Here is a 16821-nt window from a genome sequence, read left to right as displayed (position 1 = left end):
CAATAAGGAAATTTAAGCAGTCATCAAAAATCTCCCAACAAACAAGAGCTCAGGGCCAGATGGTTTCCCAGGGGAATTCTACCGAGCATTTAAAAAAGAAATAATTCCTATTCTCCTGAAACTGTTCCAAAAAATAGAAATGGGAGGAAAACTTCCAAACTCATTTCATGAGGCCAGCATTACCTTGATCCCAAAACCAGACATAGACCCTACCGAAAAGGAGAATTACAGACCAATATCCTTGCTGAACACAGATGCAAAATTTTTCACCAAAAAACTAGCCAATAGGATCCAACAGTACATTAAAAGTATTATTCACCATGACTAAGTCAGATTTATTCCTGGACTGAAATGCTGGTTCAACATCCACAAATCATTTAATGTGATACAATACTTTAATAAAAGAAAGAACAAGAACTATATGATACTCTCAATAGATGCTGAAAAAGCATTTGACAAAGTACAGCATCCTTTCTTGATCAAAACTCTTCAAAGTGTAGGGATCGAGGGCACATACCTCAATATCATCAAAGCCATCTGTGAAAAAACCCACCGCAAATATCATTCTCAATGGAGAAAAACTGAAAGCTTTTCCACTAAGTTCAGCAACACGGCAAGGATGTCCACTATCACCACTGCTATTCAACATAGTACTAGAAGTCCTAGCCTCAGCAATCAGACAACAAAAGGAAATTAAAGGCATCCAAATCAGCAAAGAAGTCAAACTCTCACTCTTTGCAGATGATATGATACTATATGTGGAAAACCCAAAAGACTCCACTCCAAAACTGTTAGAACTCATACAGGAATTCAGTAAAGTGTCAGGATATAAAATCAAGGCATGGAAATCAGTTGCATTTCTATACACCAACAGCAACACAGAAGAAAAGAAATTAAGGAGTCAATCCCATTTACAAGTGCACCAAAAACTGTAAGATACCTAGGAATAAACCTAACAAAGGAGGCAAAGAATCTGTACTCAGAAAACTATAAAGTACTCATGAAAGAAATTGAGGAAGACACAAAGAAATGGAAAAACGTTCCATGCTCATGGATTGGAAGAAAGAAATATTGTGAAAATGGCTATGCTACCTAAAGCAATCTACATATTTAATGCAATCCTTATCAAAATACCATCCATTTTTTTTCAAAGAAATGGAACAAATACTCCTAAACTTTACATGGAACCAGAAAAGACCTCAAATAGTGAGAGGAATGTTGAAAATGAAAGCCAAAGTAAGTGGCATCACAATTCCAGACTTCAAGCTCTATTACATATCTATAATCATCATGACACTATGGTACTAGCACAAAAACAGATACATAGATCAATGAACAGGAGAGTGAGTCCAGAAATCAACCCTCAACTCTATGGTCAACTAATCTTAGACCAAGCAAGAAAAAATGTCCAATGGAAAAAGACAGTCTCTTCAACAAATGGTGATGGGAAAATTGGACAGCCACATGCAAAAGAACTAAATGAACCATTACCTTACACCATACATAAAAATGGACTCAAAATGGATTAAGGACCTCAATGTGAGACAGGAATCCATCAAAATCTTTGAGCAGATCACAGGTAGCAACCTCTTCGACCTCAGCCACAGCAACTTCTTCCTCAAAACATCACCAAAGGCAAGGGAAGAGGACAAAAATGAACTATTAGGGCTTCATCAAGATCAAAATCTTTTGCACAGCAAAGGAAACAGTCAACAAAACCAAAAGACAACTGACAGAATGGGAGATACCAGATAAAGGGCTAGTATCCAAAATCTATAAAGAACTTACCAAACTGAACACCTAAAGAACAAATGATCCAGTCGAGAAATAGGCAGAGACACGAACAGACATTTCAGCAAAGAAGACATCTAAATGGTCAACAGACACATGAAAAAGTTGTCCACATCACTCAGCATCAGGGAAATACAAATCAAAACCACCATGAGATACCACCTCACACCAGTCAGAAAGGCTAAAATTAATAAGTCAGGAAATGACAGATGCTGGCGAGGATGCGGAGAAAGGGGAACCCTCCTACACTATTGGTAGGAATGCAAGCTGGTGCAACTACTCTGGAAAACAGCATGGAGGTTCCTCAAAAAGTTGAAAATAGAGCTACCCTATGACCCAGGAATCACACTACTGGGTATCTACCCTAGGATACAAACGTAGTGATCCAAAGGGGTATGTGCACCTGAATGTTTATAGCAGCGAAGTCCACAAAGGTCAAACTATGGAACAAACCTACATGTCCATCAACAGATGAATGGATAAAGAAGATGTGGTACACACACACACACACACACACACACACACACACACACAATGGAATACTATGCAGCCATCAAAAGAAACAAAATCTTGTTATTTGTGACATGGGTAGAACTAGAGGGTATTGTGCGGAGTGAAATAAGTCAATTAGAGAAAGAATTATCATATGATCGCTCTTATATGAGGAATTTGAGAGGCAGGGCAGGAGTTGTGGGGGGTAGGGAATGAAAAAAATGAAACAAGATGTGATCAGGATGGAGACAAACCATAAGAGACTCTTAATCTCAGGAACAAACTGAGTGTTGCTGGGGTTGGAGGGGTAGGGAAAGGATGGCTGGGTTATGGACATTAGGGAGGATATGTGCTATGGTGAGTGCTGTGAAATGTGTAAGACTGATGATTCACAGACCTGTACCCCTGGGACAAATAATATATTATATGCCAATTAAGAAAAAAAAAGAAAATGGTAAGAAATTTCTACTTTATATCCCAAGAGAAATTATGGTGGAAAATCAAATTGAGAAAAGGAAGAAACATATTAAAAGCTGAAAGGAACCCAACTTAAGATTCAGTGGTGGGAAAAAAAAAAAAGAATGGAACTGTACAAGAGTAAACCTGATGATGACTATGAAGATCCCAAAGATGCTGAAGCCATCAAAGAGACCCAGGTGTATATGAAAGACTTCAGTCTGAAGACAGCCTGAGACTATAAGATAGCTCACCATATAAGAATAAATGTCACCAAGAAGAAAGAGAAACTGGGACAGCTAGACCCCGTGGTCCTCAAAGAGAATGCACATGAACAGGTGAATCCTCTCTCTCCAAGACCTCACAGTGGCTGTCATCAAGGAAATACAGTGCCTGGTACAAGAACTGAAGAGCCCTCAGTCGATTCTTCTCCTATCCAAGCATATCTTTATTCCCCAAACCCCCCAGATATACCCAGGAAAAAGTCTAGAAAAGAGATTTCAGTATGATGATGAAACTCTCCTAGTTTTAAGGAATAGCAGATGAAGTGTCAGGATGAAAAGGCAGTGTCTTGCAGGCTCAAATGGAGGATTCCTCAGACTCTCTTCTGGAAAGGACAGTGCTCTGATGACATGAGATTCATTGCCTAGATCCTCAAAGGCATCAACACTCAGCTTAGATACTCCAAAGTTAATGGAATTTGAAAAAGCAGATCCAACTGATGTGAAGCTGGAGACTGTGAAAAGGGATGCGATTCAACACTTGTACATGCAACAGTATTTGACCAACAGTATCAAGGAACTGTTGCTTTTGATGCAGAACTCTATCTACCAAGAGATCAGAAACTAATACTAGATATTCAGATGAAATGATCTGACCTGTACCATATCACATTATTTCAAGAAATGTTTCTCCTCAAGAATTTTGAGAAACAAAAATGTACTTCAAGAGCACATTAATTCATTAGACAGAGAGGAACCAGACATGCAATGGAAAATAAATGAAATTCTTAACAAGATGGAAGAGAAAAAGAATGAAATTTCCAAGCTCCAGGACCAAGAAAAGGTACTCTATACCGGTTCCAAGCTTCCATTGGAGAAAACAATAAATTTGCTAATTTCCTCATTAAGGTCTTTTTTTTTTTTAAAGACTTTATTTATTTATTTGACAGAGAGAGATCACAAGTAGGCAGAGAGGCAGGCAGAGAGAGACAGGAGGAAGCAGGCTCCCTGCCAAGCAGAGAGCCCGATGCGGGACTCGATCCCAGGACCCTGAGATCATGACCTGAGCCGAAGGCAGCGGCTTAACCCACTGAGCCACCCAGGCGCCCTCCTCATTAAGGTCTTCAAGGGTACTAAGTGGATGAAGAAAAAGAAGGTTGAAGGAGATGCTGATGATGTTGATGACAATGATGAATCAAGTGAAGAAGAATCCACCTGGGAAAGTGATGAGGATGAATATGAATCTCATGATGATGTTTTTGATTATTCTATTTGCCCAACAAATTGTGATATGGGTCTTTTTGACCTGGCCCTTCAACTCTAAGAGAAAGGCTCTTAGACATTAAGGAGGTCTTAGCTGAAGAAAAGAAAATTATCAATAACATCAAAAAGGAATATGACACAATCCAAAGAAGTAAAAATTGTGGCAAGTAACCTGAATGTAGTGAAGAAGGCCCTAGAGGTTTACCAATGAGAGATGCAGAAGTACCTGAATGAACTGCCACTTGTCATTCCACTCAAGCTCTACTGGATTGAGCATGCGGTATTTGGAGAAATACCTAATGATCCTTCTGGAACCTTGGTCTTTTCTAACCATTCCTTGGGATGGTCATAAGAACAAATTGTACAACTCCATGAGGAAAATTCCAAGCAACGAAAACTTAATGAAGAATGTTGGAAGAGGTATAAACAGCTTATCTAAGAAGAGAGAGAGACAATGAAAAGGATAAGCAAAATGGAAGAAACAGTTCATCAAATAATGATCAACAAGTTTGGCTGTGGGATACACCCAGAAACCCCTCAGACAGTTTCTGTGAATATAACACTTGAAGAGCTAAAGATCAAGAAACTCTGAAAGGAATTACTGAATGCAAGGGAAGACATGGTAGGAAAAACTTGCTCATGTACAATGGAAATTGATGACAAAGACAAAGGAATATACCCAAAGCATCATCAGATGAATGATCAATATATCAAAAAGAGAAACATAATTCTTGGTTGAATATACTCCAAAACCAGCAGAGTAATGGGCTTCCAGGCCCAAGGAAAGAAGATATTGTGGTAAGGGAGAAGGTCACAGAACGGCTCCAAGTCCAGACAGAAAAGAGGAAGAGGTTTCTCTTTTGCATCAGAAAGGTGGTCTTACCCTCTCACCCATACAGCCTCTACAAGAGAATAAGATGAAGCCATGCATGGGCCTTTAAGTTTGCCTTTTTTCTCAAATCCATCCAAGATTTCTGACACATAGCTTATCAGAAGTTCTATTTCATTGCCAGGTGCAACAATCCTATTATTTTAAGTGAACTTACCAAAAAGTCTAAGACCAGATCTAGTCATAAAGTTTTAATAATTTTTCTCCAGTTTGGTTATCTTAGAAAAGACTATAGGGGTACCTGGGTTGCTCAGTCGTTAAGTGTCTGCCTTCGGCTCAGGTCATAATCCCAGGGTCCTGGGAGCGAAGCCCGTACCAGGCTCCCAGCTCAGCAGGAAGCCTGCTTCTTCCTCTCCCAATCTCACTGCTGTGTTCCCTCTCTGGCTGTTTCTCCCTGTGTCAAATAAATAAAATATTAAAAAAAGAAGAAGAAGAACTGACTACAGTACCCAACATCTACTTCCAACTGAACTGAACCATTTTAGATCATTTTGGAACCCACTGGATTGAATATGGAGTCTTGGAAGGCTATATTTCAAAACTGCAAGAAAGCATCTGTAACATATCATGTTTTAAGAAATTTGTCTCTTGGTTATCTCAAGGCTTAGTCATTGGCAAGACAAACTATCACTTAACAATCTGTGAGAAAACTTGGCTTTTTTTAATCCTTGAAAAATAAACTCTGATGTTAAGTATTTTTTGAGAGGACAAAAAAGAAAAGCACAATTCCAAGGGAGAAGAAGTGAATGAAAACTTGGACAAAGTAGCCAACAAAAGAAAAAGGGTCAAATCAGCATGCAGGCCAAGCAGCCCTAATTCCTTAGAGTTGGTAATTTGTGGCTGAAGATAGATTCAGGGCCATCAGAAAAACAAAACAATGCAGCAGAATTCATCTTTGTGAGAAATACGACACAGAGGAATATATTTCCTTTTTTTTTAAATTTAAGGATTATATTTGTTTATTTGACAGAAGCAGAGAGCACAACCAAGGGGAGCGGCAGGCAGAGGGAGAGGAGGAAGCAGGCTCCCCGTCAGGCCCCTGGGATCATGACTTGAGCCAAAGGCAGATGCTTAAATGACTAAGCCACCCAGGTGCCTAGAGGAATATATTTCCTTGGTATCTATTGAGTTGACAGAATAACCTCATCTCATTGGAGCCTAAAACTGAAAGAATAGTGAGACTCTCTAGAATTGTGGGGCCAGGTTATTCAATTTCTTCTCCCAAATTTGCCAGTCAAGTAAATAACTTCTTGGGGAGGAATAAATGAGAGGTGAGAGTACAGAGAAGTATTCTTCATTGTGCCCTTCAAATACTTCTTGACCATGACTCTTAGTAAGAAATATATTTTATATTGTGACCCAGAGAACAAATACATACTTGGACACACACACACACACATACACACAGAAACACACACGTATGCCCACACAAATACACATTGAATTTAATGTGTATTTATTTGTTTTTGTTACTTTTTTATGACTAGCACATTTTTTTATGTGCTTGAAAGGCAAACATAGTTTAGGGTGTTACAGTGAGAAAGTGACAAAGGTTCTCCAATAGAGAAGCAACTACACCAAATATATATAGTAATAGGTACAATCTATTCAGACCTCTTAAATAGGAATATGAAAGAATCTTCGAAAGGAAACAAATCCTATATAATTTTGGGGACAGAGCAGCAGCCTTGTCAGGTTAGGAGGACTTGACATTGCTAAGTCACTTTCTGCATTGATGCTATATTGCCTTCTTCACCTTTCTTTCTTGGTAATCAATTTATATTCTGGGACAGCTCAGTGGAGTAGCTCATTAATATGTATCCATAGAGCTCTGAATCTTAAGTGCTATGTTCTATCACTAATAGGAATCCAAATATCAGTGAGATCATTCTTAGGTGGGTATAGCCATGAATTCCCATGACCACTTAGCCTGAAATAAAAATGACACTCTCAAATTAGTTTAAATTGTTATGCACAATCAAAAGTGATTGTTAGAGATGATCTCTCAGAGTGATTTAACCTATCATTACTTTTATTTATTTTTAAAAATATTTTATTTATTTATTTATCAGAGAGAGAGCGCGCGCGAGAGAAAGAGAGCACGCACAGGCAGGCAGAGTGGCAGTCAGAGGAAGAGGGAGAAGCAGACTCCTGGCTGAGCAAGGAGCCCCGTGCGGGAGTCCATCCGAGGGCCCTGGGATCATGACCTCAGCCAAAGGCAGCCGTTTAACCCACTGAGCCACCCAGGTGTCCCTAACCTATTACTTTTAGACCTGTATTTAAAAAAGCAAATGAGGGGCACCTGGGTGGCTCAGTCAGTTAAGGGCCTGCCTTGGACTCAGGTCATGATCCCAGAGTCCTGGGATCCTGGGATCCAGCCCCTTGGCAGATTCCCAGCAGGGAGTCCCTGCTTCTCCTTTGCCCTCTGCCACGCCCCGTACTTGTGCTCGCTTGCTGTCAAATAAATAAAGAATCTTTAATAAATGAGTAAAAAAAAAAAAACAGTGAATGACTTGAATAGAACCTGGAAGAAAATGACATAAGTCATGAGAAACTATGGGACTACTTAGAATATTAGTAGAGCTTCAAATATCTTTAGAGAAAAGCCTCCTCTAGATAAAAGCCTCCTCCATTTTGTTAAAACATACTGCTCTAATCTATTCAGAGCTGATGAGTTTGCTGAAACCAGAGGTGATTCAGGAAACTAGGTAGTCTCCTGCTTTCTGCAAGTCCAAAGCAAACTGCTCTGTCTGCATGTCTTGCATTCTGAGCCCTCAAATAATTGCTCTGTGAAGTTAACAATGTCAGAATTCTGATTTGCGTTTCTTGTTCTAAGATATTTTGGCAAATAGTTTGTAATTTTCCTTTCTTCTTAAGAATATGAAATGAATGTTTAATTCAGCATAGAAAAAATGGAATAAATGTTCAATAGAAGAATAGTTTCATAATTTGTTTCCTCCTCTGTAAAGTCAAAGTAATACTAGTACTTCATTGTATTGTTTTTAAGAATGAAGTTAGATAATATGTGTAAAGAATATAGTATCTAAATAACATAACTGCTCAGAGAGCATACTTTTTTTAAAAAAAAGATTTTATTTATTTTTTTGACAGAGAGAGATCACAAGTAGGCAGAGAGGCAGGCAGAGAGAGAGGGGGAAGCAGGCTCCCCGCTGAGCAGAGAGCCTGATGTGGGGCTCAATCCCAGGACCCTGGGATCATGACCTGAGCCGAAAGCAGAGGTTTTAACCCACTGAGCCACCCAGGTACCCCTATAAATGATATCTTATATGGCAAAGTCTTTGCAGCTATGATTAAGTTAAGGATTTTGAGATGTGGAGATTATCCAGGATTATAGGATTGTACCTTAAATCTAATTATATGTATCCTTTAAAAGGAGGAAGGGGAGAATCTACACACCAAGAAAGCCAATATGAAGACAGAGCAGAGAGTGATTTCAAGATACTTACCTTCCTTGAAGATTGAAGTGATGCATCACAAGTCAAGGAATGCTGGCAGTCATCAGAAGCTAGAAGAAGCAAGGAATGATTATCCATTCATCAGTTTGTGGAAATTTCAAAAGATTACTTTTATAGCTTCTTTCCAAGTCCTTAGTGGGAAGGGAGAAGATTATCAGACTTACAACCATGAGTGAGGTATGATAATTGGAAGGGCCTCTGCACACCAATTTGTACTTCAACATGCCTCATAATAATAATGGCCAACACACTAAGTGATAATGACATGCAGAGTATACCATGTACATAATTCTCTCTGCTCATAAAAATTTGGTGAGGTAGTCATCATTACCCTTGTTTTACACATGAGAAAACTCAGAGTCAGAAATAACTTATCCAAAGTCATACAACCCTAGTGAAAGAACTAGGTTGTACATCTATTTTGACTTGCCCCCACAAACAGCCCTGTCCATTTCAAGTGTCTCCCTACATTGCCTACCCTTGGTTTCCTAAGACTGGGCTTCTGTATGTTAACCTGTTCCTCAGGCAAGCTATGTGCTGTAGTTTGTACATACCAAAAATATACATAATAAAAATTCTTTACATAAGAAATTTTGGTTGACAAAATAAATTACATTAAAAAATTGCAGGGCTAGAATTCTTAAAGACCCAAATGCAGAATCTTTTTACAGATGGGTACGACAAAGCCAGCAAATTTGCATACGTGTCTAATATGCAGTCAGCTCATCAAAGCAGAATTTCATTGCAGTGTAAACCGATTGCTAATACTTTGTAAGTTCTAAGCGGAAAGCAACTCCAAACTTATTTGATCATCCAAACATTGTTAAACTTCCATTAATGTTTCCATTACTTTCCTCTTCTCAAGCATTTATGCAGGGATATATGAAACTGATGCCCTGTAATGGCAACACCAAACCCTAGTTTTTGAGGAGAGGAAGAGAAATTTTAAACAGCATTTTTCAGTTGTGGGGGATTTGGGAATCCCATGATCAGAATATTAACTGACTTTGAAGTGATAATTCCATTCTACAAAACCCTAAATATTTACACAAAGTCCTGACAAGTCACAAATTAAAATAAAATTCTTTCAAGAGAATGCTACTCTGAAACACATTTTGGTTTGTCGTTTTGGTTTTCTGGGACATATTCTCGTCTGCCATACTGGCCTGCCACAATATTTATTTCGCTTCACGGTGTAACTGTTACGGCATTTTTAAGGATATTCATTACCCCTGTCAGTTATAAACAAAATAAAAGGCGAATGCAAGTGTTGAAAAGTGAGGGGGGAGAATGGGGGTTCGGAACGCGTTCTGAGTAACGCTACACAGTATTTGTTTTCGCCCTTCTGCACCAGTACCTTTCCCCACAGGAATTTCCAAACACCTTCATGCGGGTAGCAAAGGGCAAAACACACAGAAGCCCCAGCTGGGAGCCCAAATAAGGAGGCGATCCGCCCACCCACCAACCAATCTGAAGTTGTTTTCTGCACCTGCCCACTGCTTAAACGCCCTTTCCCCTCTGGCCCGCTGCGGCCCCGTTTTACGACAGTTTTCCGACCTTTTTGCGGCCTCTACTGCCGTATTTCCTGGGGATCCTGTGTCTGGGCGGTTTGTATCTGTTCGGGGTGGCCGCGTTGCTGTCTGTTGGAGGAGTGGGAATTGGTGGCCGCGGCCTTGGGGCTGGGATGAACCGCACTCTCGGTGGAGGCCGGGGAGCCAAGCCAGAGCCATGGTGAGTCGCCCTTCTGGTCTCCTTAGCAATCTCAGGCCCAGGACTCAATCTCAAGTCGCGACCTCGGAGGAAGGGAGTCGAGGTTGTGTCCCCACTGCGACTGTGGGCTGCAGATGTAGGGCCCCGGAGAGCCACACTCCTCCAGGACACAGTCCTTGAGGGCCTTTATGGTCTTACATGGCTCCAGTCCCTGGTTCGTCGTCCACGCGGTTTAGTGATTAGTGGAAACGCATTTGATTATACTTGCCCTTCCCCTGACACAGCTCACAGCACCTTCTCTGCTTCGCTCTTTCTCCTTGGCCCTTGCCGACACATCTTTTCTCTATTCCTGAATACTTTTGGGCCCCCGTACAGTGAGGGTGATACGACACAGTGCCAAAGGCGCTGTGAAAAGCTAGTCTTCTAGGTAAGCCCACGTTTAACATTGAAACATGTCAAAATTCTGCATTGTCTAAATAGTCTCTAGCGGAAACTTTATTTCCGGTGTTCTTGATTGAACAGTAATGTAGCTTCATCTGCCCTGAGGTGCAAGAGGTTTTCAAAGGGATGGTAGTCATCTTCGCTGTTGTAAATTAAACAAATTCTCTCGCTGTTATCTTTCACAGTGAAAATCCCATACTTTACAATGATTTGGAGGTAAAAGTTGCAGTTCTTTTAAAGGATGATGGGCAGACTATTTTCTCCCTATAAGTTGTTTCTCCCTTTGAAATAAAACTTAAGAGTTTGGGATGGGACAACGGGTATGATAGGGAGGGGTGAGAATTCCAGAAGTCAATTACTTACTCTGCTTCCCCTTACCAGGCAAGTACAGTGGTAGCAGTTGGACTGACCATTGCTGCTGCAGGATTTGCAGGTTTGTTTATGATTTGGGAGTGGAAATGAAGTAGGGGAGGTTGGAGATTTTTTAATTATTTTATTGCTTTTGTTTTTAGGCCGTTACGTTTTGCAAGCCATGAAACATATGGAGCCTCAAGTAAAACAAGTTTTTCAGAGTCTACCAAAATCTGTAAGACTTACTAAACGTTTTTGCTAATTCTTTGCTACCTGTGTTTGAAGCCTAGAGTCACACTTGAAGAGGGTAAATTTCCAAACATCCATGAAGTTTTAAGAGATTGCTTTGGGTCCCTTCTCTTTGCTTCCTACAAAGAGGGTTTAGACGTTCTGAGCTTTGTAATGTTATCCTCAAAAATCAAATGTTTTATATGACAGACTTGGGGCTGAGGTATTAACAATTCCAGTATCATGAAAGTTACTGTCACTTTATTGTTTAGATACTATTAACCTCATCATTTGTCCAAATACTTGGCTTATCTGCTCTGCATGACAAACATGGAGTGATCTAGGGATCTGAAGTGATCCATCTTAACTGTGTGGCCCTGGCACTACCTAATTCTTGGGTAGCTGGAGTAAATTCGCTATAAAGTACCTACTGTTGGAGTTAAGTAGGCTATAGAGTATGAGTGGATGTGATGTTTGGCTGTAACAGCTTGTTCAGTACTTATTTTTATTTTTGTGACTGAATGTGACAGAATAGGGTGATGGTAGATTTTACCAATATGATTTCTGATGTAACAAGGTCAGCAGAGCTGGTAGCCTGATTTTCTCAATACATATCTTAAAAGTCTTTGTTTTAGTAGTTAACCTTTACCCTCAAAATACCCTTGAACCATTTACCTGAAAAGATCTCCAAATCCTTTTCTTAAAGCACTTGTTTTTCTAATATATAGTCATATTCTTAGGGTTTTCTTTTTGTTTGTTTGTTGTTTTTAAAACACAGAAAGATTGAGCACAAGCAGGTGGAATAGCAGGCAGAGGGAGAAGCAGGCTCCCCCACTGAGCAGGAGCCCAATGTGGACTTGATCCCAGGATCCTGGGATCACAACCTGAGCCAAAGGCCATCCTTAACCAACTGAGCCACTCAGGCGCCCCTCAGATCAAATGTTTTAAGTAAGACTTTATTTAAGAGAGAGAGCACAAAAGAGGGGAGGGTCAGAGGGAGAAGCAGACTTCCCACTAAGTAGAGAGCCTGATGCTGGCCTCCATCCTGGTACTCTGGGCTCATGACCTGAGCCGAAGGCAGATGCTTAACCAACTAAGCCTCCAGGTGCCCCTCTTAGATCAAATTTTTATCTAATAACACAGCTAACTTTATTCCCAGAAGAACTGGCTTTGAAGCACACAGTTCTTTTGTCTTACATTTTTAAGATTGTTCTTCTGGGGGAAGAAAAAAATGGATGTTCATTAAAATACTTGTTGCTACTTAAAAAGCTAAAATGCTGCTGCAAGAGTTGTAGTTAAGGTTCTCTGAAATGTCTAAATTTTTCTGCTAAGAACATTTTCAACACTTGAGCAATTTTATTCTAATCTATTTTTATGAATGCATTTCCTCTTTCAGGCCTTCAGTGGTGGCTATTATAGAGGTGGGTTTGAACCCAAAATGACAAAACGAGAAGCAGCATTAATACTAGGCATAAGGTAAATAATTTCTATTATTTGTAACATTTTTCTGCAACTCTAGAACTATGAGCAAATATAAAAAGACCTTTTATTAACAGTCATAAAAGTGTTACACACATTTTAAGATCTAAACACTCCCTACGAAAGTCCAATGAGAAGGCACACCTGCACATAAGCACTTTTTAATTCACTGAAAGATAGGCTTTTAAACCAATAACAACAGTGCACAATGTTGTTATAACATTTTTTTTTGTAGTGAAAATCTCCATTTCCAGATACTTAAACATGCTTTCCTTTTAAAAAGTCCAACTAATTTTTTAGTATTTTATTTGAGAGAGCGCGCGTGCGCGCCATGAGGGTGGGGAGGAGCAGAGGGAGAAGTAGCAGACTCCGTGCTAAGCTCAGAGATCAGGGCGGTGCTCTACCCCAGAACACCAAGATCATGACCTGAACCAAAGTCGTTAAGCCAGAAACTTAACCAACTGAGCCTCCCAGGTGCCCCTTAACTAATTTTTTAAGAATGCCCTATTTGGGGCACCTGGGTGGCTTAGTCGATTAAGTGTCTGCCTTGGCTCAGGTCATGATCAAGCCCCAGGTCCTAGGATTAAGCCCCAGTTAGGGCTCCCTGCCCCCTTAAGGAGTCTGCTTCTCCCTCTTCTTTGCTCCTTCCCTTCATCCCTCTTATGCGCTTTCGCTCTCAAAATCTTTAAAGAAAAAAAAAAAAGCCTCATTTTCCTAAGGAGCTATTTAGTGCCCTCATTCAGAAGATTCATCATCCTTATAGATTAGGAAGAGGCTCCTAAACCACTTTTCATAGTGTTGTGTTGACGTTGACTCGTTTCACAGTCACTTTAATTAGCCTTTGTGTGTACAATTTATTGATGTGGTTCAGAAGTAAACTCTATCCTTTTCTTTTTAAATTAGTCCTACTGCCAATAAAGGAAAAATAAGAGATGCTCATCGACGAATTATGCTTTTAAATCACCCAGACAAGGGTAAGTAGTCATTAAATTCTTGTACATGTTTTTAAGTCACTGTTAACTAATGGAACAACTTAATTCTTGGCTATTCCAAAGGAAATGCCTAAATCTCTGTGTGAGCGCTGTTGCCTAGGCTGGATCCTTCCATTTTCCAGTGTCTTAAAAGAATAAATCCTGAGTGAGAAATTCATGAATAATAAGCTTACCTAGTAACCACTGTAATTTTAAAGTAGTGATAAGCATTACTATTTTCAGATCTGCAATAGTGATAAAATATGACTACTAGTTTAAATACTATCAATACTGCAGTTTTTGGTTGGGGGGGTCTATATTATTAAAGGAAATGCTAAGTTTCAGTTAAGGAAACTAAAAATTTAGTTTTCTGTCCATTTAGACCTTTGAACTAGAGGCTTCCTGTTTAGAAACCCGTAAATTTGTTTCTGATACATTTCTAAGCAGACTTGGCTGTGTTGAAAGCAAAAAATTACTAGGAATACAAAACTACAGACCTAAAATCCATGTTCCACTGCTCAAAAAAGGATAGGCCCTTCATTAAGAATGTTTGGCATTTAAAGATGGCTGTGATTGTTTGGTATCAGACTGCATTAGCCCCCTTTACAAAATTTAGCTTCTGTTGGCGGGCTTCTGATTTACATTTAGTGGGGAGCCTATAAAGGTCTGTTTTCTTATTGAGATGTTGACCCTTGCTGCTCTGAGAACTACATCTTGAGAATCAGTGCTCCAGCAGAGTAGTAGGAAAGCACCCATAGGTATCATGAAGGCACAACAGGAACAGAGAAAAACTGAAGGACAGAAATAGAGTGGGGTCTTTCCAACAAAGCTCAGAAACCTCTGAGAACCATGTTTTCAAAGTAACGTGGTACAGTCAACTCATGTTCATTTATGACTTCTAATCCTCATAATTAGTAACTTCTACTATTTCAAGGTCACATATGTGGGGTCTTTTTAAAATTGTTTCTATCAGTTAAGTTTTTAAAAGTGCCGTTTATGCGGAAATCTTCATGTGAATTCATTTCCCATTGGCCAAATATATTACAATTTGGTCCTGTGTTTGCTGTGTCATGGTTATTTTAAAAAGTCAAAATACCATGTCTGCTAATTCCACCTTGAAAGGTGGGATAAGCAGTAGGGATCCTTGAAACAATAGGTTTTCACCAAGCAGAAATTGAGAAGCCATATTAAAACTATTCCTTTTTTCTCTTTCTTCCTATAGGAGGATCTCCTTATATAGCAGCCAAAATCAATGAAGCTAAAGACTTACTAGAAGGTCAAGCTAAAAAATGAAGTAAATCTGTGATGAATTTTAAGTTCTTGTTAGTTTATGTGAGTGTTAGCTTTTTATAATAAAATGCCTCAAAGCTACAAATTTTAAAAATGATTTACTACAAACTAAACCCAAGGATTGGTAGAAGTTTTTTCTTTGAATGTGAGAATTTTAAATCACATATAGAATATTTGGACTTAACATTCAGTTATTATAGATACCATTTGAATAGAAATAGACCTTCTCTGGCTTTGAAGGAGCCCCCAATCTAATGATACACTGAAAAATTGGTAATTAAAATACAGTGATCCTATGAAGGAATGTACAGAGGTTGTTCTAGGAGGGATTCATCTTATTGGGAGAAACGGCTGCTTCAAGTTCAGAAAATCAACCCCACTGCTTTGGAACCTTAATTTAAGAGTGAGTTTAGCCACAGCTTTGACGTTAAGAAATATAACTATATCCCTAATGTAATTGACAGAACTTAGATTTAATACATTAAAAACTGTTAACAGTGTAAGATTAGACAGCAGAGGTGTTTCTAATCAAGTATTTATGTTGAACTAACCACTTAAACTGAAAGTTTATAAATTATTGAGGGTTTTTTAATGTGAGTTGTTGCATTTGTTATCAAGCTTAAACATAATTAGCAAAACTAAAAACTGATATGCTCTTATTTATGGTAAACATTCAGCATGGACTATTGAGAGAATTTATTAAGTCATAAATGTTATTTAAATAACATTTATGGTAAGTGGCTGAGACTATTGGTCTAACATAAAATATAGAAAGAGCTGAACCAGAGGACATGTGAAGACATCTGAAGTAGAAGTCTGTGGCCTGTAGCAGGAATATTATCATTAGCGCTAAGATGGTAAGTCATACTACCTATCATCTGAATTTTACCATCTTAAAAGTTCTTAGTAATGGAAAATACAGGACTCTCAAGGTCAGTTAAGATTAGTTTGGTGTTGGAATGTGTTTACTGGCACTTCAGATTCGGGTTATATCTGTTCTTTAGTTTTCCACCATTTCCTTAAAATCTGATTAAGTCTACTTGTTATGATTTAGAGCAGGAGAAAGCACCAGCTTAACAAAGCCATGGCTTTTATGTAGAATAAATCTTTCTAGTTATTTCTAGGGATAAGGGATATGAAGGTACACTGTTACTCAAAATAGTAATGTCTTATGAAGTTAACTGAGAACACTGAAATGAGCAAATACTGAACCATGTGTTCATAGGGGAAATAAAGGTTCCTCTGAACCTCTGGGTCATGTTTTTATCAGCTAGTCAATATTTAACCTTGTCTGTCTTTACTTAGAAAGACACCTTATGTTGATTCATTAACATTAAACTTAGAGCCAGCACTAACTCCTGTCATTACATCACAGCCTTCTTGTGTTTAGGAAGATTAGGCAACATTTCACTAGGCTTGAAGGCTATCTTAAATAGGAAAATCACGAATAAGCACAAAAATGTGAAAAAAAACAGCATTAACTGGACCACAGAAGGGATGTTTATCAACAGTATGGTAAAATAAGGCAAGCAGAACTATGGGCATTGGGGAATTTAAAATTTTCACCACTCTGCATGTCCACAAATGAGCAGGAAAAGTACCTTGAGTATTGATTTTGGGATTACAAATTTTAGCAAACAGATGAATTTGCAAGTAAGATTATCTGCTAATGATGAGGCTCTATTTTGTCTTACTTTTGTTTCAGTCTTTTGGACTATTCAAATTTAAGAAGAGGTATTAAAAGTTAAAAGCAAATTTCTTAA

At 38.9% G+C, this 16821-nt stretch overlaps 1 protein-coding gene and 1 pseudogene across 1 annotated transcript; both read left to right on the top strand.

Annotated features, from left to right (window-relative positions):
• Nucleotides 1-3602: 3602 nt before the first annotated feature.
• Nucleotides 3603-5144, top strand: LOC122910109 (annotated as a pseudogene).
• Nucleotides 5145-10144: 5000 nt separating this feature from the next.
• DNAJC19 (DnaJ heat shock protein family (Hsp40) member C19) lies at nucleotides 10145-15143 on the top strand. Its single transcript, XM_044251852.1, has 6 exons — nucleotides 10145-10319; nucleotides 11121-11172; nucleotides 11252-11325; nucleotides 12715-12794; nucleotides 13701-13771; nucleotides 14991-15143. Exons 1-6 carry the CDS (start codon nucleotides 10317-10319, stop codon nucleotides 15059-15061), a joined length of 351 nt encoding a protein of 116 aa, XP_044107787.1. The 5' UTR covers nucleotides 10145-10316; the 3' UTR covers nucleotides 15062-15143.
• Nucleotides 15144-16821: the final 1678 nt, after the last annotated feature.

The sequence above is a fragment of the Neovison vison genome, chromosome 6 (genome assembly GCF_020171115.1).
Source record: "Neovison vison isolate M4711 chromosome 6, ASM_NN_V1, whole genome shotgun sequence".
Taxonomy (NCBI): domain Eukaryota; kingdom Metazoa; phylum Chordata; class Mammalia; order Carnivora; family Mustelidae; genus Neogale; species Neogale vison.
This window is presented reverse-complemented; position numbering and strand designations above follow the sequence as displayed.